Genomic DNA, 24,937 nt, shown 5'->3' with positions numbered 1-24,937 from the left:
TAAAGTAGTATCCATCAGGACGTTCCTCTGTAAAGTTATAATTTTTCACTTTGTAATTACTAAATATATTGAAGGAAATATGTGGAGACTATATGAATATCCTGCTTCTCTTTAAACTTACTTTAGTATTCACTGGTGAATCTTGCTTTCAGCAATTATGACTATGGGGTTCTAATGGTAATTTCTTGTCTCATTCCTTCATCATATATTAATTAAAATTCTTCTATAATGAGAGTTGTCCCTTCTTTCCACATATTTATTCAGTTATTTATTTATACACATACGAGAGAACCCAAAAGAAGCAATTATCTTTTTGGAGGGTGTGCCCCTTGTAGTATAGGCTTCCCCGACTAGGTAAGTGTTCTAGGAACCCATCAGCATCAGGATACCAGCTGGTGTTTTTGGAAGAGGCTGTGTTCAGCTTCAGTGAATTTTTTTTTGGAGATTCTTTCAACGTGTTTGTCCATTTCATGATGGATGATTTTAGAGCTCACCTGCCCACACTATGCTTAATGTTCAGCAGTTTTTGACCAAAAGTGGCCCAACTCCTGGGTCCCATCCTCCCTATTCACTCAGTCTCACTCCAAGCGGCTTTTAATTTCCCTGGATAAAAAAAATCCTCAAAGGGAAATGTCTTGCCAGTGAGGAAGAGGTGAATCAAAAAATGGCAGAAGCACTAACAGTCATCATAATCGATGAGTTCAAAAACCGTTTTGAGCAGTGGAAAAAGCATCTCTGTTAGTGTATCACATTAAACAGAGAGTACTTTGAAGGCGACTGAAGTTTAGACATGTAAGAATAAATACACAATTTTTTATAAGTAAATTCTGGGGTTTTTTGGGTTCCCCTCATATAATCAGTATAGATTCCTTTCCTTATTTTATTTTGTTGGTCATAATTCAGTACTATTATTATTTTTTTGATTGCTTGGGTTTTTCCAGTTTTGGCCTTTGGATATCAAGTTGTTTTTCTTCGGTGCCCTTCTGACATTCTCCCACTATTTTTTTTTTATTTGGAGTCTCACTCTGTTGCCCAGACTGGAGTGCAGTGGCCGCTCCCGGCCACCGCAGCCTCTACCTGCTGGGGATCCGGTGATCCTTCCGCCTCAGCCTTCCGAGTAGCCGGAATTACACGCGCGTGCTACCACGCCCAGCTGATTTTTTGATTTATTTTAGAGAGGAGGTCTCGCCAAGTTGCCCAGGCGGGTCTCGAACCCGCGGGCTCAGGCAATCCATCCACCTCAGCCTCCCAAAGGCGCGGGGTTACAGGCTGAGCCACTGAGCCCGGCTCTCCCACTTTTGAACAAAGCATTTACTTGCTTCTGGGCTCAGCTTGTTCTTTTCTTACTGTGGAATCAACCATTTCTCCAAAGAGACTTGGTTCATTTTATCTTATTTGGCATTTAGAAATCAAGATCTGAATAAGTATGCTCCTTATTACTGGGATTTTATTGTCAAAATAATTATAGATTCTCAGGAAACTGTAAAGATGGCATGGAGAGGCCCACTGTGCCTCTGGCCATTTTTTCCCAGTGGTTACATCTTCCATAACTGTAGGACAATATCAAACATAAGTGCCATTGGTATAATATGTGTATTTGCTTCTGTGTTATTTTATCACATGTGCACATTTGTACAACTGCCACCTCAATCAAGACACAAAACAATTCTGTCATTGCTAAGATCTCACTCATGCTGCCCCCCTTTAGACTAACACCCATTCCCTTCAACCCCACTATGCCTGGTAAGCACTAATTTGTTCTCCATCTCTATAATTTTGTCATTTCAGGAATTTTTTTTCTTTGTAAAGATGAAGTCTCGCTATGTTGCCTAGGCACATAGTTGTCTTAAACTCCTGGGCTCAAGCTACCCTCCTTCCTCAGCCTCCCAAAGTGCTGGGATTATAGGCATGAGCCACCACATCCAGCCAAGAATGTTTTATAAATGTAATCATGTCTGTGATACTGTATATAATATGGAATCGTATGTCTGTGATCTTCTGAGTAGGCTTTTTTCACTTAGCACAATGTCCTGGAGATTGAGCCAAGTTGTTGGGTATATCAATAGTTCGTTCCTTTTTCTTGCTGAGTAGTGCATAGTATGAATGTACTGTTTTGATTTCTTCTTAAATTTTCATATTATAAAATTTATTCTTCCTTATGTCCAGTTTTGTAGATTTTGGCAAATCCATAGGTTTCTATTTCTAGCATCACAATGTCATGAAAGACAATTCTGTCACGCCAAAATCTCCTCATGCTTCCCCTTTACATTTGACCACCCACCCCTGCCCCTAGTCCCTGGAAGCCATTGACTTATTTTTGTCCCAATAGTTTTGCCTTTTCCGCAGTATCATATAAATAAATATAATTATACATTATTTTGCCCTTTGGGTTTGGCATCTTTTGCCAAAACGAATGTAAAATTCCGTGTTGTGGCTTGACTCAGTCCTTTTAATTGCTGAATGGAATGGTAGTATTCCATTGTATGATTGTCCCATAGTTTATTCATTTACAGGTTGAAGAAAATCTAGTTGTTTCCAGTTTTTGGTAATTATGAATAAACTGCTAAGACATTTGATTACAGAAGTGTGTGAATATAAATTTTATTCTTCTTGGGTAGATATCTGGGAGTAGAATGGCAGGGTCAGAAGTTGTATGTTTAATTTTATACAGAGCTGGCAAAACATTTTCTAAGTTGCTGTACTGTACAGTTTTGCATTTCCCCAAGTAATATATGAGAATTTTAGTTGCTTTTTGTCTCAAACCAGCACTTGCTATTGCTTTTTTTAAGTAAGAAATTTATTTGAGATAAGTGTAGATTCATATGCATTTGTAAGAAGTAACACAGAGTGATCCTATATACTCTATATCCATGTCTCCCAATGGCAATATCTTGCAAAACTGTAGTACAGTATCACAAACAAGACATTGATGTGATTAAATCTATCAGTCATAGATTTCTCATTTTACTAATGCTCATTTGTGTGTGTGTGTCTATACAATTTATCACATACTTAACTATACTTAGTTCTATACAGTTTATCACATATGTAGACTTGTATATAAGACACAGTCAAGATAAAGAACAGTTCTATGACCACCTTTTGCCCTTTTAAAATATATTCGTCTCTTTCCTGCCTACCCCTGTCCCATTCCTAACCCAGGTAACTACTCATCTGTTTTTTTATACCTATAATTTTGTCATTTCAAAAATATTATATATACCACTCAACAATAAAAAACACCTCCCAAAAGAAACTCTAAGGATTTCAATAGCTATTTCTCCAAAGAAGATATAAAATGAGCAGTAAGCACAAAGAAGATCATCAGTATCATTAGTTATTAGGGAAGTGAAAATCAAAACGACAATGAGATACCACCTCAGACCCAGGAGAATTGCTATAACAACAACAAAAACAAAATAAGTGTTGGCAAAGATCTGGAGAATGTAGAACTCTGGTACATTGCTGGTGGAAATGTAAGATGGTACAGTGGCTATAGAAAACGCTTTGATAGTTCTTCAAAAAGCTGAACGTAAATACTATATTACTCTGTAGTTCTCCTAAAAATATGCCCAAGAGAACTGAAAACAAATGTCCACACCAAAACTTATACATGAATGCCAATCAGCTGATGAATAGATAAACAAATATATCTGTACAATGGAATATTATACAGCCAGAATTGATTAATGATACGTGCTACAACATGGATGAACCTTGAAAACATTATGCTAAGTGAAAAAGCCAGTCACAAAGAAAGGCTAGATATTTCATTTGTATGAAATATCTACATTAGGCAAATCCATAGAGACAGAAAGTAGATTAGTGTGTACCAGGGGATAGGAGGGAAGATGAAAAGAATGATAAGTGACTGCTAATGGGTATAGGTTTCTTTTGGAGTGATGTCAGTATCTGGAACATTGAAGTTTTATGTCCACACAAAAACGTGCACATAGATGTGCTATATATAGCATTCCACTCACACGCACACACACACACAAACGCAATCAACTATATATATCTATAGTATATATAAAGTCTATAATATTCATAATATATGGCACCTATAAAGCTGCAGTAACACAAATGTTTATAATATATAGCGGCTTTAAACAAACTATGGTACATTCAGACAACAATATTATTCAATGCTAAAATGAAATGAGCTATCAAACATGAAAAGATATAGAAGAACCTTAAAAGCATATTACTAAGTAAAGCAGCTACTCCAAAAAGACTACATCCTATATCATTTCAACTACATGACATTCTGGGAAAGGTAAACATGGAAAACAGATCAGTGGTTTCCAGGGGTTGCCAGAGGGAGGATTGAAAAGGCAAAGCACAGAGGATTTTTAGGGCAGTGAAATGATTCTGTGTGATACTATCGTGCATTTGTTAAAACCCATAGAATGTGCATCAAAAGTGAACCTTGAAATAAACTATGGACTTTGGGTGATGATGTGTAAGTTTATGTGATGTAATTGTAGGTCTATTTATTGTAATAAATGTACCATTCATGGGGAAGGTTGGTCATAGGAGAGGCTGCACATGTGTGAGGATGGGTTATAATGGCAACGCTGGGCTTTTGCTCAATTTTATGGTCAATTCAAAACTCCAAAAAAATATTATTTTTTTATATTTCTGGAACTAGAGAGTGGTGATGGTTGCACAAAATTGTGAATATACAAAATCACTGAGTTGTGACTTGTGGAAGGTGAATGTTATGCTGTGTGAATTATAACTCACATATTTAAAAAGAGCATGTTCCAAGAATGTTATATAAACTGCATCAAATAGTATGTAACCTTTTGGGATTAGCTTTTTTTTGCTTAGCTTTATTCCTGGAGATTTATCCAAGTTGTTGCTCGTGTTTTTAATGCTTCATTCCTTTTTATTGTATTCCATAGTTTGGATATACTACAGTTTATTTGACCATTCACATGATGAAAGTCTGGGGTATTTTCAGTATTGGCTATTATGAATAAATCTGTAAACATTTGTGTACAGGTTTTTAAATAAAAACATAAGTTTTCATTTTCCTTGGATAAATGCTTAAGAGCATAATTGTTGAGTTATCTGGTAATTGCATGTTAGCTTTATAACAAACTACCAAACTGGTTTCAGAGTGGCTGTGCCATTTTACAGTCCCACCTAGCAATGCATGAGTGATGTGGTCTCTGTCACCATTACTCTTTATTTTAGCCATTCCTGTAGGTATGTAGTGATATCTCATTATAATTTTAATTTGCATTTCCTGATGTCTAATAATGTTGAACAAATATTTCTTCCTGTGTTTTTTTTAAATACAGAATTTAATCAGGCCTCTAGATCTTTCTGCCATTTTACTGGAAATATAAAAGAGAAACAAGTTAAGTAATATCCTGAGAAAGCATTCAGTCAGATGCAGAATGTGGAATGTTCTATGGGATATATGTCCTAATTTCTACAACAAATTAGTGACTCAAAGAAAAAAATGTGTATGTAGAGGGGTGACTGTTACAGAATATAAGGGAGACTTTAAAAAATAATAATCACATGCAATATGTGGCCCTTGTTTGGATATTGATTTGAAACTCCAACTAGAAAAAAGCATCTTTGAGACAATTGGGGAAACTGGACTATGGACACAGTATTAGACGTTACTAGGGAATTACTGTTAATTAGACGTATTAACGGCATGATTGTTATATAAAAAGATTCTGATCAGGTAGAGATTCATACTGAATTACATGGTAAATGACATGATATCTAGGATTTGCTTTAAAATACTCTAGCACAAAGAATAAAAAAAGGAAGTGAAATGGAAGGCCGAAGAAAAGAAAAAAATAGGAAAATGTTGACAGTTTTTAAAAAGATAGGTGGTAGGTACCTGAGGAGGTATTTTAATATTCTCCTTACTATTAGTGATATTTGAAATTTAGCATGATAAAATGTTTTAAAATAGTATTTTGTATTTTAAAATAAACCTAAATAGTCGATCATTGCACTTAAGGCATTCTTTTATAAAATAAATTCAACTTTGATGAAAAAATTCTGATTCTAGAAGACAAATAACTAAAATTATCTTTTTCATTCAGGCAGAAGAAAACAAGAGATTGAAGGAACTTCAGCTTGAACAAGAAAAAAAACTGGCAATGGAATTGGCAAGACTAAAACATGAAAGTCTAAAAGATGAAAAGATGAGGCAACAAGTAAGAGAAAACAGGTACTCTGTTTTCTCTAAATTTCATTCATTTAGTCTTTAACTTTAAATTTTTATGTAATTCTTAGCACCTGAAAGTGAAATTTCTTTGTTGATATCATTGCACTTAGTTAATACTTTGCCTGGAAATACATATTGATCAAAGTCTATAAATATTCATTTGAGAAAAGAAGTTGTATTCATAGAAATGTTAATATTTACAGTGAAACATAAATATCAGTCCCCTATACTCTTTCCTTTAAATATAAATTTTAAAATGACTTCTTATAAGAAATAGACTTGTAGAATCCCTGTCCTTTTCACTTTAGGTGAAAGCTGGTTTAATTTTTATATCCCTACATAAATTTCCTGCAGTATTTCTGGAAAATGATTGTTGAGCCTCTGTTCCAACACCACTAATAACTGTAGTAGGAACTTTTATTTCCATTTAGCTGTAGCATTAAATAAATATTTCCCCTCTATTATTTTATATTTTCTATTTATTTCCCTGTAACTTCCATGCATCTGTCTTCTTTAGGATGTCCTTTCATATATATATATATTAAACTATATTTGTATGTTTGCCATATGTATGCATATATTTTTTTTTCTTGGCCCACAACTCTAATAAGATTCTCTGAGGGATTGCTGATCCTTAGAGGAAAAAAATTAAATTATTGCCAAAATCTGCATATTGTTCTAGTCTTTTTTTATTTTTTATTTTAAAGATGTGGGGTACAGTTCAGGGTTAGGTATATATGTGGTCATCGTACAGGTTAAGTTTGGACCTCCTTTTGGTCCTCACTTCACCAGGTTTATATATCTGTATATGAACCCACTAAATGTTTTCTTGTGTAAATAAAATATCCTTTACGCTTTTCACCATCCTGGTTTCTTCTGTAGACATAGCTTAGATTATTAGTATTCCTTAACAAAATATTGCCCCACAATTTTTTTTTTTTTTTTTTTTTTTTTTTTTGAGTCAGAGTCTCACTCTATTGCCCAGGCTGGAGTACAGTGGCATGCTTATGGCTACTCCAGGCTTTACCTGCTTGGCTCAGGCAATTCTTCTGCCTCAGCCTTCCAAGTAGCTGGAACTACAGGCGTGTGCCACCACGCTGGGCCAGTTTTTTTGATTTATTATAGAGATGAGGTCTCATCCATGTTACGCAGGCTGGTCTCGAACTCCTGAGCTCAGTCAAGCCTCTCGCCTCTGCCTCCTAAATTGTTGGGATTACAGGCTTGAGCCACTGCACCTGGCTTGCCCCCACAATTATATTAATAGTTGTTGAGTATTATGTATAATACTCCAGAATAGACTGCTAAGTACTCCAAATGGTAGGACATTGCTCTAGAATGTTTCTTATCCTGCCTAGGATTAAATTACTTTTTAGGGGAATCCATGTCATTCTTACTGTTTCTTATCCTACCTAAGATTAAATTACTTTATAGGGGAATCCATGTCATTCTTACTGTTGATTAAAACTCAGACCAAGTAAATGCTTATCCTGTACTTGAGTAGTTGAGTATATTGGAAATTGCTTTGATAGTGTTACATTTTATTTTAATTGAATAGGACATCTGTAGAATATTATAGGAACCATGGATGAGCTTCAGGAGTTTTGAACTTCATTAAACTATATTTGTATGTTTGGCAAATATATGCATATATATTTTTCTTGGCCCACAACTCTAATAAGATCCTCTAAGAGATTGCTGATCCTTAGAGGAAAAAAATTAAATTATTTTCAAAATCTGCATATTGTTCTATCTGGTCTTTTTTTATTTTTTATTTTAAAGTTGTGGGGCACAGTTCAGGGTTAGGTATATATGTGCTCATCGTACAGGTAAAGTTTGGACCTCCTTTTGGTCCTCACTTCACCAGGTTTGAGATCAGGTACCCTTATTGATGTTGTGTTCTCCCCACCCCAACTGGCAGTATCCCACTACTGCCAATCCCTTTCTTATAGTATTATGGTAAATGTTCAGGGTCTGCTTATGAGTGAGAACATGTGGTACTCAGTTCTTTATTTCTGTGATAGATCGCTAAGTATGATAGACTCTAAATCCATCCAAGTTGCTGCAACATCCATATGTTTGTCCTTTTTTTTTTGAGTTGGAGTCTCACTTTGTTGCCCAGACTGGAGTGCAGTGGCCGCTCCCGGCCACCGCAGCCTCGACCTGCTGGGCTCCGGCGATCCTTCCGCCTCAGCCTGTTTGTCCTTCTTTATGGCTGCATAATATTCCATTGTGTTTATGTACCATTTTTTTAAAAAAATTTTTAATTTTAAAGATGTGGGGTTAATTCAGGGTTAGGTGTACAAATGTTCATTATGCAGGTACCCTTGTTAATGAGGTATGCTTCCCCTCTCCTGGCAGTTTTCCACTACTGCTAATCCTACCCCCCACACTCTCCTGCAGTTTCCCACTATTGCCACACCCTTTCTTATAGTATCATGATAATTGTTCAAGGACCACTTATGAATGAGAACATGTGGTACTCAGTTCTTTGTTTCTGTGAAAGATCACTCAGTATTATAGTCCATCCAAGTTGCCACAAAGTTTATAATTTTATCCTTCTTTATGGCTGTGTAATATCCCATTGTGTATTTGTACCACGTTTAAAAAAATCCAGTCCTCTTTCGATGGGCAGCACAGTTGGTTCTATGTTTTTGCTATTGTGAATAATGCTGCAGTAAACATGTGTGTGCAGGTATCTTTTTCATAGATTGATTTGAGTTCCTCCGGGTATATTCCCAGAAGGGAGATTGGGGGGGTCATAGGGAAGGTTGATTTTTAGAACTTTTAGTTATCGCCAAACTGTTTTCCATAGAGGTTGTAGTAGTTTACACTCTGACCAACAGTGTAGAACTGTTCCCTTTTTGCCGCATCCTCTCTAGCATCTGTTGTTTTTGAGTTATTGATGATGGCCATCCTGACTGGAGTCTCAGTGTGATTTTAATTTGCATTTCTTTGATGACTAGTGAGCCTGACCATTTTTTTGTGTATCTGTTGGTTGCTTGTATATTCTTCTTTTGAGAAATGTCTGTTCATATCTTTTGCCCACTTTGTAATGGGGATGTTTGTTTTTTTCTTTTTTAGTATGTTTGAGTTCCTTATAGATCCTAGATGTGAGGCCTTTGTCAGATACAGAGTTGGTAAATATTTTTTCCCAGTCTATGGGCTGTCGTGCCACTCTCTTGCCACTTTCTTTGACTTTGCAGAAGCTTTTAAGTTTGATGAGGTCCCACTTGTTCAGCTTATCTCTTATGGCACAGGAACTTGAAGTTTTGATCAGGAATTGGTTGCCTATTCCAATTCTATAAGGGTGTCTCCTGCATTTTTCTAAGGTTCTTATAGTTTGAGGTTTTATGTTTTGGTCTTTGATCCATTTAGAATTGATTTTTGTGTATGGTGATAGGTAGGGGTCCTGTTTCAATCTTCTGCATGTGGTCAGTTAGTTTTCCCAGCACCATTTACTGAATAGGTTCTCTTGCTCCCAGTGGTTGTTGGTGGAGGTTGTGTTAAAGATGAATTGGTTGAGAAATTGAGATTTTGCTTCCAGAATCTCTATCTTGTTCCATTGGTTCATATGCCTCTTCTTGTATCAGTATCAGGCTGTTTTGATTATTTAAGCATTATAGTAAAGTTTAAAGTCTGGAAGCTTGAAACCTACTGCTTTGTTTCTTTTGCTGAGGATTGTTTTGGCTATTCGTGGTCATTTATGTTTACATATGAATTTCTGTACTGTCATTTCCAGGTTTCAGAAGAATGCTGCTGGTAATTTAATGGGTATTGCGTTGAATCTGTAGATTGCCTTTGGACATCTTAACAATGTTGATTCTTCCAATCCATGAGCATGGAATATTCTTTGGGCAGTGTTTTGTAGTTTTCGTTGTAAAGGTCTTTTACTGTTTTGGTTAGGAAGATGCCAAGGTAGTTCATTTGTTTTGTAGCTGTTGTGAATGGGATTGTGTTTTTTATTTGGTTCTCTGCCTGCTTATTGTTGGTGTAAAAGAACACAACTGTCTTTTGCATATTTATTTTGTACTCCGAGACTTTGCCAAAGTCCTTTATCAGTGAAAGCAGATTTTTGACAAATTCTCTTGGGTTTTCGAGGTATAGGATCATATTGTCAGCAAAGAGCTTAACTTCGTCTTTTCTATTTAGATCCCCCTGATTTCCTTCTCTTCTAATTGCTTTTGCTAGGACTTCCAACACAATGTTGAACAGGAGGGGTGAGAATAGGCACCCTTGCCTTGTTCCGGTTTTCAGGGAAAATGTTTCCAGTTTCTGTTTGTTTAGCAATATGCTGGCTGTGGGTTTCTCGTAGATGGTGATTACTATTTTGAGGTATGTTCCTTCTATGCCTAGGTGTTTGAGGGTTTTTATCAAGAAGGGGAGCTGGATTTTATCAAAAGCTTTTTCTGCATCTAATGATATCATGTAGTTCTTGTTGTGACATCTGTTGATGTATTTAATTACATTGATGACCTTGTGGATGTTGAACCAGCCCTGCATCCTGGGGATGAAGCCTACTTGATGGTCATGGTTTATGATTTTTGAGATGTGTTGTTGGATCTGATTTGCTAGAATCTTGTTGAGAATTTTTTTTTTTTATCGGAGTCTCACTCTGTCACCCACGCTGGAGTGCAGTTGCACGCTCACGGCTACCGCAGCCTTGACCTGCTGGGCTCAGGTGATCCTTCCACCTCAGCCTTCCGAGTAGCTAGAATTACCTACTGGCATGCACTAGCATGCCTGGCTAATTTTTCTTGATTTATTGTAGAGGCAAGGCCTCATCAAGTTGCCCAGGCTGGTCTCAAACCCCCAGGCTCAAACAATCCTCTCACCTTGGCCTCCCAAAGTACTGTGATAAAAGGTGAGAATTTTTGCACCTATGTCCATTAGGGATATTGGCTTTTAATTCTCTTTTTTTGTTGGATCTTTACCCAGTTTGGGTATCAGTGTGATGTTAGCTTTGTTCTAGTCTTAAACTGTCTTTTGAGACCCCAATTTTCTAGTCACCTTTAGCTGTCATTTATGGTTTTATATCATCTGAAGATGAAATAAATAGTCCATTATGTCTTATTCTATTTCACTTATAGTAGGAATTAAAAGAACTTTTCACAATTGCAGACTAGGTGATTCAGAGAAATGTTCCCTCTGAGAACAGAAAGTCCGGAGACCATGTAAAATTAAGATCTGGGAGAAGAAGGAAACCAGAATGGTAACCCAGCATCTGTAGCTGCATTTCCTCTGGCAGTTTCTGCTGATTCCAGAAGTACAGTTGAGAGTTAAGTGAAGCAGAGCTTGGCCAATCTGCATATGGCAATGTATTCAATAGCACTCTACAGGCTGTACATTTAAGACTTGTGCAAGTTAGTGTATGTTTTATTTCAATAATATGGAATTTGACACATTCTATTAGGTAGACATAGAGGGATAACTTGTGAAAAGGTTAGTGGAGAATAATATCCAGAATAAAGGGTAGAGAGACAAAAGAATAGAAAAATGCAGATGAGAACTTGAAAGAGATAGAAGCTAGGACGGAAAGTTCTAACAGGTATATAATTTTAGTCCTTGTAGTAGAGGTGAACAAAAATGATACAGAACATTGTATAAAGAGTTACTAGAAAATTTCCAAAATAATAAAAGACATAAAGCCATAGATTAAAACACGTTAAATAATGAAAACTATTCCTATACCCATCCTTCTCAAACTTTTGAAATCCAGTAATACAGAAAATCATAAAAACAATAAAAGTAGCCAGACAAAAGAGACTAGTACCTTCAAAGAAGCAACAATAAATATGACTTAAAATTGAATAGGAACAGTAGAAAGTAGAAGATAGAGTACTTAAAGATTGTAAGAAAATTATAGCTTACTCAGAATTCTATACTTTCTGAACATTTTCTCCAAACTTAAAGCAAAAGTCATTCAGTTGAGTACTCTCAGATAGAGTGTGCTGCCTCTCAGCAGTGTCAAGATTGCCAAGAGTTTTAAAATTTTATATAAGCCATGCTAAAATTTTGACTAACTTGTATAAGTGGACCATTTTTCAAATCAGTGTACTCATTTCAAATTGGCCAGTCTAAATTCAGGGAACTGTTTGGTGTGGTGCTTACAATGTATCCTTGGTAATTAAAAGTCATCTATATTAAGATTAGACTCTTTAATTTTTAAGTGCAGAGTAAATTTTTAAAATCTCAAAAATCTCAAAAATTTTATTTTGAAAATATTTGTTTGAGTTCAGAAATCATGAGACTCTTATTAATTGATTTTTGAACACATAATTTTGTAATCTAATAAAATACCTAACAAGAAAATTTAATTTTATTGCTGTTTTTAACCAGAGTTGGGAATCCTATTTTAAATTATGGTACCAATCAATTAATAATTATAATTAATTGCACAATTAATTAAATATATTTATTACATAGTCAACACGTGCCTTTTTGAAAGCAAAAACAAGTACCTCATATACAATTTATACTTAAATTCAGCAAAAACCAGCTCAGAAAAGAGACAGAGACAGTCTTTCCCTATTCATGCTATCACCTTACCTTGCTGATGCCAATACCATTATGTTCAGAACTCATCAAGCTGTTAATTCATAAAATAGATGAGGGATTAAAAAATAAGCATAAAATAACATTAGCAGGCAAACAAAAACAGAAGATTGATCACCAATAATCCTGCATTAAAGGAAATACTAGCACTTGTTATTTAGGTAGAAGAAGAAAAATGATCCCAAGCTTAATTTCAGAACTGCAGGAGGTGAATGTGTAGTAAGTTTAGGTGAAATTTAAATGTATAAAACATTTATTACAATGTATTTTGGGATTTCAAAGTTTAGAGTTGAAAAATATCTCTAACGTATCAATAACTGACCCCATGCTTTTACATAAACACGACGAATGAAGGCTTAGCATCATGTGAACTGAATTACATCAGTATTGTTTGCTTTTCAAAATATCCTCAAATTCTGCCAATGCACAACCAAAACTATACAGGGAATATACTTATGCTTTCCTCAAAACAACAACTATCTTCTAATGCCATTCAATATCTGATATTTATTTCAACTTGACTTTTCAGTAAATAAGTTTTTATATAAATTGCATCTGAAAAGTTCTCAGTCTGAATACTCTAGTGTTCCCATTGGCGAATATTTTGAACAAAGGCCAGTCCACATTCTTTAAAGTGTAGATTCTTTCCAATACAGAGTCTAATGTCAAATAAAGTTTTTGCTGGTTAATGTCTTTACACATTTTTACATTTGTACATTCAAATGATCTGTGGTTTAAGTAAAGATAATGGTACTCTTTACATCTGTAAATTTCTTACCATGTCTATATAGTTTATGACTTGATATATGATTTTTCAGTCATTACAGATACTGAAAATTTAAAGTATAAATTCTCTGATTTTGAGAAAACATAGAATAACAGTGAAAAGGTTTACCCCATTTTGCCCATCTATAGGGAATCCCTAAATATAGATGTTCGTATGTATACCAAGTATAGTAGGTCACCAGCAGTCATTTCATGTTCTTCATGGAGGATGAAGAACCTTGATATGTAATCTCCTTTAAAAGATCAAAATGAAGAGGCTTTTCGTGGCTTACATTGAGCATTATAAGTTTGGCAAGAGGTGAGTGCTCAGGATAACATATTTTTCCACGGAAATAAATGACAAAAAAATCATTGAGAGTTTTAGAAATCATGTGTCTTACTACTTACATATAAATGAGAAAATGAGGCCAGACCATTAATATCTTGATGCATCTTCATAGTATCAATACTTACAAGCCATAAGTGTAATTTGATATAAGGAAATATTTTCATAGACATCAGAGGAAAGATAATTACTCACTTAAAATGTATGTATTGTAAGTTTATGTTTAGTAAATAATCAGATTCAGTTTGAAAACTGAAGAAAGCTGTTCAAACATATATCTCACTATCAGAGAACAGAAATTCTTGAGTGTTTGTAATCTGTTTTTGCTAGTGAGCATACAGTGAAATTTGAAGGTTTATTTAGACTATGTAAATTCACTTGTTTTAATGAACAAAATTGTTTATAAAGTATTAACATTTGCTGTCCACACAATAAATTGTTATGTTGCCCTAAAAAAAAAGAGTTGAAAAATATAACAAAAGTGAGATAGGAAGTAAATAAATGATGTTAAAGTCAAGAATCTTTCGTTGTCTAGTAAATAATGGATGCATGTATTAGACTTGAAACAAAGAAACATGCTATAATCTCTATAATAAAAATTTGGAAAATAATATATAATTGACAAATCAATAGAGGAGAAATGTGGTAATAGGTAATAATGATTCCAAAAAGAGGCTGTGCAAAAAAGATTTCGCATAGCAGGTTTGAGACTCCTGTTATTAGAAAGTCCTGCTTGTACATTTGGTCCTTGGCTGGCAACTAGAAACTTAATGGCTAAGAGTGACTTATTGTGCCTAAACTGTTTATGAAAACAATATGATTTATTTTGAAACTTGTTTTCCTTTTGGGAGTCTGGAATTTTGGTACATGTTAGGCAGAGGGTGCCTCGGTGACCAGCTTCAATAAAAACCCTGGGCATTTCCTTTTGTCTGCATCGTTGCCAGCATCTGTTGTTTTTTGTTTTATAAATGATGGTCATTTTTACTGGCGTTAGATGGTATCTCAATGAGGTTTTGATTTGCATTTCTCTGATGATTAGTGAGTCTGAGCATTTTTCATGTGTCTGTTGGCTGCCCATATGTCTTCTTTTGAGAAGTATCTATTCATGTCTTTTGTCTACTTTTTAATGGGGCTGCTTGTTGTTTTCCGTTTCAGCATGTTTGAGTTCTTGTAGATCCTGGATGTTAGGCCTTTGTCAGATATGCAGTTGGCAAGTATTTTTTCTCATTCTGTGGGCTATCTCCCATCACAGAAACAAAGAACTGAGTACCACATGTTCTCACTCATAAGTGGACCCTGAACATTTACCATAATACAATAAGAAAGGATTGGCAGTAGCCAGAACCTGTCAGGGGAGGGTAGGGGGCACATAACATAATTAATAGGGGTACCTGATTTCAAACCAGGCAAAGTGGGGATCAAAGGGAGGTGCAATGAACACTTGTATACCTAATCCTGAATTATACCCCACATCTTTAAAATAAAAACATCAACCCCCCCCCCAAAAAAAACCCCTAGGCACTGGGTCTCTAATGAGCTTCCCTGATAGACAATATTTCTCACATGTCACAACTCATTGCTGGAGGGATTAAGTGTGTCATCTGTGACTCCACTGGGAGAGACCTTTTGGAAAATTGTACCTAGTTTCCTCCCAGTTTCACTCCATAAGCTTTTTTCCTTTGCCAGTTTTGCTCTGTGTCTTTTCCTTGTAGTAAATCATAGCCATGAGTATGGCTATATGCTGAGTCCTACAGGTCCTCCTAGTGAATCATGTAAGCTGGGGGTGATCTTGGGAACCCCCACTCAGAAGCAAAAAGGAGAGAAAATAGGGAGGACAAATAGAAATCAAATACTAAGTTTATAAATTTTTACCCAGTTATATTAGTCACAGTTAACGTATTTGAATCATTTACCAAAATAGATACATTGTATCAGAATAAAAGCATCAATAGATTGTCAAAGGAATTAATTTATACTCAGTATTTTCTCTGGCCTTAGTGGAATTAAACAGTAGTTAGTGTCAGTAACAAAAAAAAAACTAGGCTAGCTCTGTATGTTTATTTAAAAATGTATTTCTGAATTACTCTTGGGTTAAAAAGTACAGATGCACTTTGACTAACAATGGAGTTATATCCTGATAAGCCCGTATTATATTTTCAATTTACGACAGGTTTCCAGACTTAATCCCATTGTACATTGAGGAATGTACTGAATGTGTATGGCTTTCACAGCACTATAAAGCTGAAAATCATAAGCTGAACCAGTATATATCAGGGACTGTATATGATCAAAATTGAAATTAGAAAGCATTTTTAACTGAAGAATGATGAAAATGTCACATAGTAAAAGCTATAGCATTGACATGACATTTGCCAAATAGTACAGTGGACAGCTCCCAGCTCCTGTCTCTCCCCACTCATTTTCCCTACCAGAAACATCAGACAACAAGCAGAAACTTGTCAGAACCAACTGTCAGAACCAACCTCATAAGAACTCTGGACACTCCCCAAAGGCTTATAACAACCTAGCAAATGCTGAATCAAGAAAAGGCAACCTAAAAGTGATAGAAAAGTTTTATGGTGTTTTCACTTGCTCTTGCCTCATCCCTTCCCAGCTCAGAGGCAGTGTTCCCAATGTGGGACGCTAGTCTCTGGTTCAGGAGGAGCATTAGACCCTGTTCACAAGTTGCTGTGTATGTCTTTTGTAACCTACACTTTGAGGCTACTTGAAGAGCTGACACAAGGCACTCATCTGTTTCATCTTGCTCAGAACTCATTTAGGACAGAATAACAAATTGTAGCTCCAATAAGGATTTAATATCCAGAATATATAATGAACTCCTAAAATTTGACAATTAAGAAATGAACAAATAACTTATTAAAAAATTTTTAAAAACACTAGATGTTGGCATGGATGTGGTGAGGAGGGAATGCTTGTGCACTGTTGGTGGGAGTGTAAACTAGTATAACCTCTATGGGAATTGGTATGGAGATTTCTCAAAGAACTAAAAGTAGATCTACCATTTGATCCATCAATCCCACTTGGTATCTTCCCAAAGGAACACAGATTATTGAAGTCTTTTTGACACCTGCACTTGTACGTTCATCACAGCACAATTAACAGTTGCAAAGATGTGGAATCAACCTAAATGTCCATCAACTGATCAGTGGATAATGAAAATGTAGTTGTGTGTGTGTGTGTGTGTGTGTGTGTGTGTAATGGAATACTATTCAGCCACGAAGAGGAGTGAAATAATGTCTTGAAGCAACTTGAATGGAATTGGAGACCATCATCCTAAGTGAAGTAACACAGGAACAGAAAACCAAACACCACATGCTCTCACTTATAAGTGGGAGGTAAACTAAGGACCTGCAAAGGCATAGAGAACAGCATAATGGACACTGAAGACTCAGAAGGGGAAGGTATGAGAGAGGTTGGGAAGAATTGTACCTATCAGGTACAATGTGCACAGGTGAGGGTGGAGGGGACACCTAAAGCCCAGAATTCTTTGCCTTGATACAATGCATCCATGTAACTAAAAATCATCTGTACCCTAAAGCCATTAAAATAAAAATTTTTTGAAAAATGGGCAAATAACTTAAATAAACATTTCTTCAAAGAAGATGTTATACAATTGACACCAAGCACACAACAACATACTCAACATTATTTGTTGGAAAATGCAAGTCAAAACCACAACAAGAAACTGTTAATAACTGAACAGGCTAGTTTTATAAATACCGTGGAAAATAACAGGTGTTAGCAAGAAAGTGGAAAAATTGGAACCATTAGACATTGTGAGTAGTAATGTAAAATGATATAAGTGCTGTGGGAAAAAGTTAAACATAGAATTACTATATGACACTGCAATTCCAGTCCTAGGTATACATATAAAAGAATTGAATACCTGGACTCAAATGGATATTTATATGCCGGTGTTCAGTGCAGCATTATTTACAGTAGCTAAAAGGTTGAAACAACCTGAGTACCCATCAATAGATGAGTGGATAAACAAAATGTAGTATATACACACAGTGAGATATCTTTCAATTACAAAAAGGAAAGAAGTTCTGCTACCTGCTATAATGTGAGTGAGTCTTGAACACATTCTGCTAAGTGAAGTAAGTGAGACACAAAAAGACAAATATTTTATAATTCCACCTATGTGAACTATCTGGAATAGGCAAATTTATAGAGACAAAAAGTAGATTAGGAATTACCAGGGGTTAGGGAGACGGAGGAATGGGGAGTTATTGCCTAACGGGAACAGCATCTGTTTGAGGGGATGAAAACATTTTAGAAATTCTAGTGATGGTGGCTCACACCTGTAATCCCAGCAGTTTGGGAAGCTGAGGCTGGAGAATCACTTGAACTTAGGAGTTCAAGAAATAGTGTTGATGGTTGCAGAATATTGTGAATGTAATTAATGCCACTGAATTGTACACTTGAAAATTATTAAAATGGCAACTTTTTGTTATATATATTTACCACACTAAAAAAGTTACAGAATTAAAAAAATATTTGTGGAATGTAGCTAAGACTGTTACTCAAGAGTAGTTAGAAATAGGAAATCTGAAATACTGAAAGGAAGACTTCATCTGGAACTATTAGAAAACAAACACCAAATTCTCATTTAGAATGATTACAAAAACAATGTAGGAGGAAGGCAATAATACAGATAAGAGCAGAAATGAGTGAGTTTGAAAATAAACATAAAGTAAAAAAAGCCAAGAATTGTGCCTTTAAGAGGCTAATAAAATTATAACCCTCTGGCAAGAATAAAAAAGAGTAAAAGAGAATGCATAAACAACCAGTTTTAGGAATAGATAATGACTTATCACTATAGATCATACAGATATTTAATAGATAATAGTAGGATATGATGAACAACTTTAAATTAGAAATTTTAGATGAAATAGATAAATTCCTAGCACTTTATACCAAACTGGCACAAGAAGAAATAGAAACTTATAACTTTTACAGATATTGCATCTATAATTTAAACCTTCTCCACAAAGACACCTACAGGGCAAGGAAAATTTTCTCAAACTTTCAGAAATAATTAACAAAAAGAGCAGAGCAGAAAAAGAGGGAGCGCTTCTATTTTAAGCAGACTAGTACCTAAGTAGGATATTATGAGAAAAATATAGACTAATTTTTCTCATGAATTTAACTGTTATAATCAAAGATATAATATTAGTTAATATCAAATCCAGTGGTATATAAGAAAGATAATACATCCTAAGCTAAATTTAATTTATTCTAGGATGCTAGATTGATTTAACATTTAAACACTCAGTAAATGTACTTCATCCTGTTAACAGAGTTAATATGAACAAAAAGGAAGCCAGTTGATAAAAATAATGACTCTGATTTTTAAAAAGTGTAGTAAACTAGGAATAATAGGGAATTTACAGCAACATCATACTTAATGACAACAATGTTAAACACTTTTCCTCTTATGCTGAGAAAAAGACAGGGATATGTGCTATAATGGCTTCTATCCATCATTGTATTAGACATACTAACTATTGCAATAATAGATGCTAGATTTTACATTTAAGTCTTTGATCCATTTAGAGTTGATTTTTGTGTATTGTGATAGGTAGGGGTCTTGTTTTAATCTTCTGCATGTGGTCAGCCAGTTTTCCCAGCACCATTTACTGAATAAATTCTCCTCTCCCCAGTGTTTGTTTAGTGGAGGCTTTGTCGAAGATGAGTTGGTTGAGAAACTGAGGTTTTGCTTCCAGAATCTCTATCCTGTTCCATTGATCTGTATGCCTGTTCTTGTACCAATACCAGGCTGTTTTGATTATTGTAGCCTTATAGTAAAGTTTAAAGTCTGAAAGTCTGATACCTCCCACTTTGTTTCTTTTGCTGAGGATTGTTTTGGCTATTCGTGCTCTTTTTTGTTTCCATATGAATTTCTGTATTGTTTCCAGATCTGAGAACAATAATGCTGGTAATTTTAATGGGTATTGTGTTAAATCTGTAGATTGCCTTGGGTAGGATGGACATCTTAACAATGTTGATTCTTCCAATCCATGAGCATAGAATATTTTTCCATTTGTTTGTGTCATCTTTGATTTCACTGAGCAGTGTTTTGTAGTTTTCATTGTAAAGGTCTTTCACTTCTCTGATTAGGAAAATGCCAACGTATTTCTTTTTGTGTGTGTGTGGCAATTGTGAATGGGATTGTGCTTTTTATTTGGTTCTCTGCCTGTTTTGTTGTTGGTGTATAAGAATGCAACGGTCTTTTGCATGTTGATTTTGTACCCTGAGACTTTTCCAAAGTTCTTTATCAGTGCAAGAGGGTTTTTGACAGATTCTCCTGGATTTTTGAGGTATAGGATTATATTGTCAGCAAAGAGGGATAACTTGACTTCCTCTTTTCCTATTTGGATATCCCTGATTTCCTTCTCTTGTCTGATTGTTCTAGCTAGGACATCCAACACTGTGTTGAAAAGGAGGGATGAAAGAGGGCAGCCTTATCTTGTTCCAGTTTTCAGGGAAAATGCGTCCAATTTTGGTTCATTTAGCAATATATTGGCTGTGGGTTTACTGTAGATGACTTGTACTATTTTGAGGTATGTTCCCTCTATGCCTAGGTGTTCAAGAGTTTTTATCAAGAAGGGCAAAAATCAACTCTAAATGATTCAAAGACCTAAACATCAAACCTCAAACTATAAGAATCTTAGAAAATGCAGGGGACATCCTAATGGAAATTGGACTAGCAACCAATTCCTGATCAAAACCTCAAATGCCTATGCCATAAAAGATAGGATATTCAAGTGGGACCTCATCAAACCTAAAAGCTTCTGCAAAGCCAAAACCATCAAGAGAGTAGTGAGACAGCCCACAGACTGGGAAAAAATATTTGCCAACTGTATATATCTGACAGAGGCCTAACATCTAGGATCTATAATGAACTTAAACGTGCTAAAAAGAAAAAAAGGCCCCATTACAAAGTGGGCAAAAGATATGAATAGTCATTTCTTAAAAGAAGAACATACGAGCATCCAACAGATACATGAAAAAATGCTGAGCCTTACTAGTCATCAAAGAAATGCAAATTAAAACCACATTGAGATACCACCTAACTCAAGTCAGGATGGCCATCATCAATAACTCAAAAAACAACAGATGCTGGAGAGGATGTGGGGAAAAGGGAACACTTCTACACTGTTGGTGGGAGTGTAAACTAGTACAACCTCTGTGGAAAACAGTGTGGTATTCCCTAAAAGATCTAAAAATTGACCTTCCCTACAACCCAGCAGTCCTTCTGGGCATATACCTGGAGGAACTCAGATCATTCTATAAAAAAGATACCTGCGCATGCATGGTTATTGCAGCACTGTTCACGATAGCAAAAACATGAAACCAGTCATGCTGTCCATCAAAAGTAGACTGAATAAAAAAAAAAAAAATGTGGTACATATACATGATGGATTATTACACAGTCATAAAAAAGGTCAAAATTATGAACTTCGCAGCAACTTAGATGGATTTGAAGTCTATGATACTCAGTGATCTATCACAGAAACAAAGAACTGAGTACCATATATTGTCACTCATAAGTGGACCCTGAACAATTAGAAAATTATAATACTATAAGAAAGGGATTGGCAGTAGTGGGAAACTGCCAGGGGGTGGGGGTGGGGGCACACTTCATCGATAAGGGTACCTTTTCTCAAACCAGGTGAAGTGGGCACTAAAGTGAGGCCCAAACTTTACCTGTATAATGACTATTTGTATACCTAACCCTGAATTGTATCCCACATTTTAAAAATAAAATTTAAAGAAAAAAGATGCTAGGATTGGCAATAAAGGAATAAAACTTTCATTACTCACAGATTACTTGATTGTATAGAAAATCCAAAATAATCCACAGGTAAATAAGAGTAAGTAAATTTAGCAGTGTTGTTGGGTATAAAGTCAATAGATAACCATTAACTATATTTCTGTAAATCAACCATTAGAAAATGAAACTTGAAAAAATGATTATCCTGTAAGAACATAAAAAAGTAATGCCAAAAACAAAACACAAATATATACCATTATTGATAGACTTTTTAAAAACCTAAATAATTGGAAGGATATACCGTGTTTACTGAATTTAAGACTCAATGTATAGATGTCAGTGTACTCTAAGTTGATTTATTAATTCAGTACAATCACAGCAAGTTTTGTTATTATGAAGTTTGACAAGCTGATTCTAAAATGTATATGGAAACGCAAAGTACCAAGAATGGCTAAGACAGTTTTTAAGACGACCAAAATTAGAGACTTCTCCTAGATATAATCTACAGTAGTTGAGATGGTGTGGTATTGGCGCAGGATAAACAAATAAATGAATGTAATAAACTAGGGCTGCCCTTCTTAACCAGGAAATGTAAGCCCTAATGCCCTAAGGTCAGGCATGGTAGCCCACACCTGTAATCTCAGCACTTTAGGAGGCCAAGACAAGAGGATCAGTTGAGCCCATGAGTTCAAGACCAGCCTGGGCAACATAGTGAAACCTTGTTTCAACAACAACAACAACAACAAAAAGATGGGTGTGGTGGCATATACCTATAGTCCCAGTTAGTTGGGAGGCTGAGCAGGAAAGATTACCTGTGCCCAGGAAGTAAAGGCTGCAGTGAGCTGTGATCGTGCCACTGCACTCCAGCCTTGGTGACAGAGTGAGACCCTGACTCAAAAATAAATAAATTTTAAAAAAGAAAATTAAAAGTGCAGTCACTCATTTTCTGTGAGGCTTAATTCTCTCATGGCCCTCAAATTTAAATTTGTCTTTTTTTTTTTTTTTAACAGCATTGAGCTCAGAGAATTGGAGAAGAAATTAAAAGCAGCTTACATGAATAAAGAAAGGGCAGCTCAAATTGCTGAAAAGGATGTCATGAAATATGAGCAAATGGTAATTATGTTTCTGGTCATTATGTTTTTAGCTTCATTTAGAAAATTAAAAATAGACCAGTTCTTTTAAAAATTGTTACATTCTACAAAAAAGTTACATAGCTAGACTTCTCAAATACTTTCATATTTTTCAGATACTTAAGACATAGAAAATCTTGGTTGACTTCATTTGGAAACTTGTTTAAAATTAATGTACTATTAGAGCCTTTCAGACGCACAGTTTGCTGCTTAGAAGAAATAACTATATTCAGTAACTCCCAGCATTCTTTATAGTCTCTGATTCTGTGACAGATTAGTATAGTACCAATTGTTAGCATAAATTTATTTTAGAATGTTATTAAATGTTTTATTTTTTAAATGTTTTAAAAAGTTAACTAGGCACAGTTTTATGTAGGAAACATTTCTGTTTTATAAAAGCCATCTCTTTTTCTTATGTTTCTTTCTATTTTTATTCCCTTTTCTAATTCTTGACATGCTACTAAAGTAGTTCAGGGCAAGAATTACTCTTGGGGCAAAGGAGTCTCGGGCATACTCACCAATAGTGTTAATACAGTATAAGTATAAAATAGAGCTTATTGAGATAACAGTTAAAGTCAAGGTATACATCATCGTTTGAGCTCTCATAACATAGAAAGGTCAGACAATTGTGTGGGAATTGTATATACATTTATGTATTGTATATATCAACATAAACATTTTTTACACACATACAGTTGTGGGGTGGTATCAAAATACTTAACTAGTGAACTGCCATATGGGCACCAATTAAGAATACATGCTGGTCATAAGTGGCACCTGTGTGTGTACATTTGTTAGTATAGAATATGTCTGGAGGCTTAAACAGCATGCTGTTAACAATGATAGCCTGCCTTATAGCCTGCAGGGGTAGGAGAAGGTGAGGAGACTTTCCAAAGCCATATAGTTTCTATCCTTTGAAAAATAAAATAGAACACAATATACTAGTTTTAATTATCCTGATAGTTGAGGATATTCAAGGCAGTTGTAGACATTCTAATTTGACTCCTAAGAGAATTGCTGCTATTTTCTAAATAAAAAATTGATCCACAAAATTCAAGCCGAATACTCCTAGGACTTGACTGGGTGTCAGGATTTGGAGGTAGTAGTTTTGGCTCTCTCTGAGCTTTAGTTTTCTTTATCCGTAAAATGAGAACATTGTATTTCTGTAAGTGTATGGTAATCTATACCAGTTTTTGTCATCTTATTTTTCAATAAAGAACTTAGTACAATATGTTCAAAAAAGATAATTAGAGAAAAACTTTTGGCCAGTCATATTAACAGAGTGTATGTTAAAGGCATCAGTTATATCAGGTATACTATTTAGCATTCATATTTTAATCTTTATGTTTGATGCTGCTAACCATTCTATCATTTGGGATGTGATCATAAAGGTAAAGGGTACTTTTTTAAATTGCCCAATATATGTAATTTAAAACATATTTTGTTAAGTGATTTAAAAATGCTCAAAATAAACAAGGGGTTAAACCCACCTAAGAAGAAAGATTGTCTCTAACTCAGTGGGAATGGTCTTCAGTAAGTTAATTAAAAACTGCAGAAAACAGGCACAGTAACATATGTGACTCTTTTAAGGTAAAGTTATTACCAAGAGTCTTTTAAAAATGAGGTGAACTTTGGCCCCTACCTTGGGGAGGTGAATCTCCTTTCTATCTCTCTCTTTCTCTCTCTCAATTTACTTTCTAAATAATCTATATTTCCAATCTTAAAAAAAAATGAGGGGAACTTTAAGGACCAATGACAGAAAAGAAAGTTTAGGCTAGGAGAAACGTAAGAATTATTCAGAACCATTTAATAGTAGACCTGTATAAGAAAGAGATAACACCATCTTTATTCTAAATAGCAGCTGATAAACAATGAAGCTAAGAACTATGTACATTGCCTAACTAGAGCAACTTATAAATAGCAGGAAAAAATGACTACTACTTTGGCAGTTAAAACAGTAATAACTTAAAATTTTATTTACTTTTTTTTTTGAGTTGGAGTCTCACTCCGTCACCCAGACTGGAGTACAGTGGCACACTCCCGGCCACCGCAGCCTCAACTTGCTGGGCTCTGGCGATCCTTCCACCTCAGTCTTCCAAGTAGCTGGAACTACAGGCACACACTACCATGCCTGGCTA

At 35.2% G+C, this 24,937-nt stretch overlaps 1 protein-coding gene across 1 annotated transcript in view; it reads left to right on the top strand.

Annotated features, from left to right (window-relative positions):
• The window catches only part of MNS1 (meiosis specific nuclear structural 1), a 50,546-nt gene that overhangs the window by 5,295 nt on the left and 20,314 nt on the right, over window positions 1-24,937 (top strand). Inside the window, exons 3-4 of the mRNA XM_008072803.2 lie at window positions 6,081-6,208; window positions 22,680-22,782. Of these exons, the coding sequence (XP_008070994.1) occupies window positions 6,081-6,208; window positions 22,680-22,782 (231 nt within the window). The remainder of the gene's footprint in view (window positions 1-6,080; window positions 6,209-22,679; window positions 22,783-24,937) is intronic.

This window comes from Carlito syrichta, unplaced genomic scaffold, assembly GCF_000164805.1.
Source record: "Carlito syrichta isolate Samal-C Ts95f unplaced genomic scaffold, Tarsius_syrichta-2.0.1 Scaffold315426, whole genome shotgun sequence".
Lineage (NCBI taxonomy): Eukaryota > Metazoa > Chordata > Mammalia > Primates > Tarsiidae > Carlito > Carlito syrichta.
Note: the sequence above shows the minus strand (reverse complement) of the source record. Positions and strands in the feature narration are given on the sequence as shown.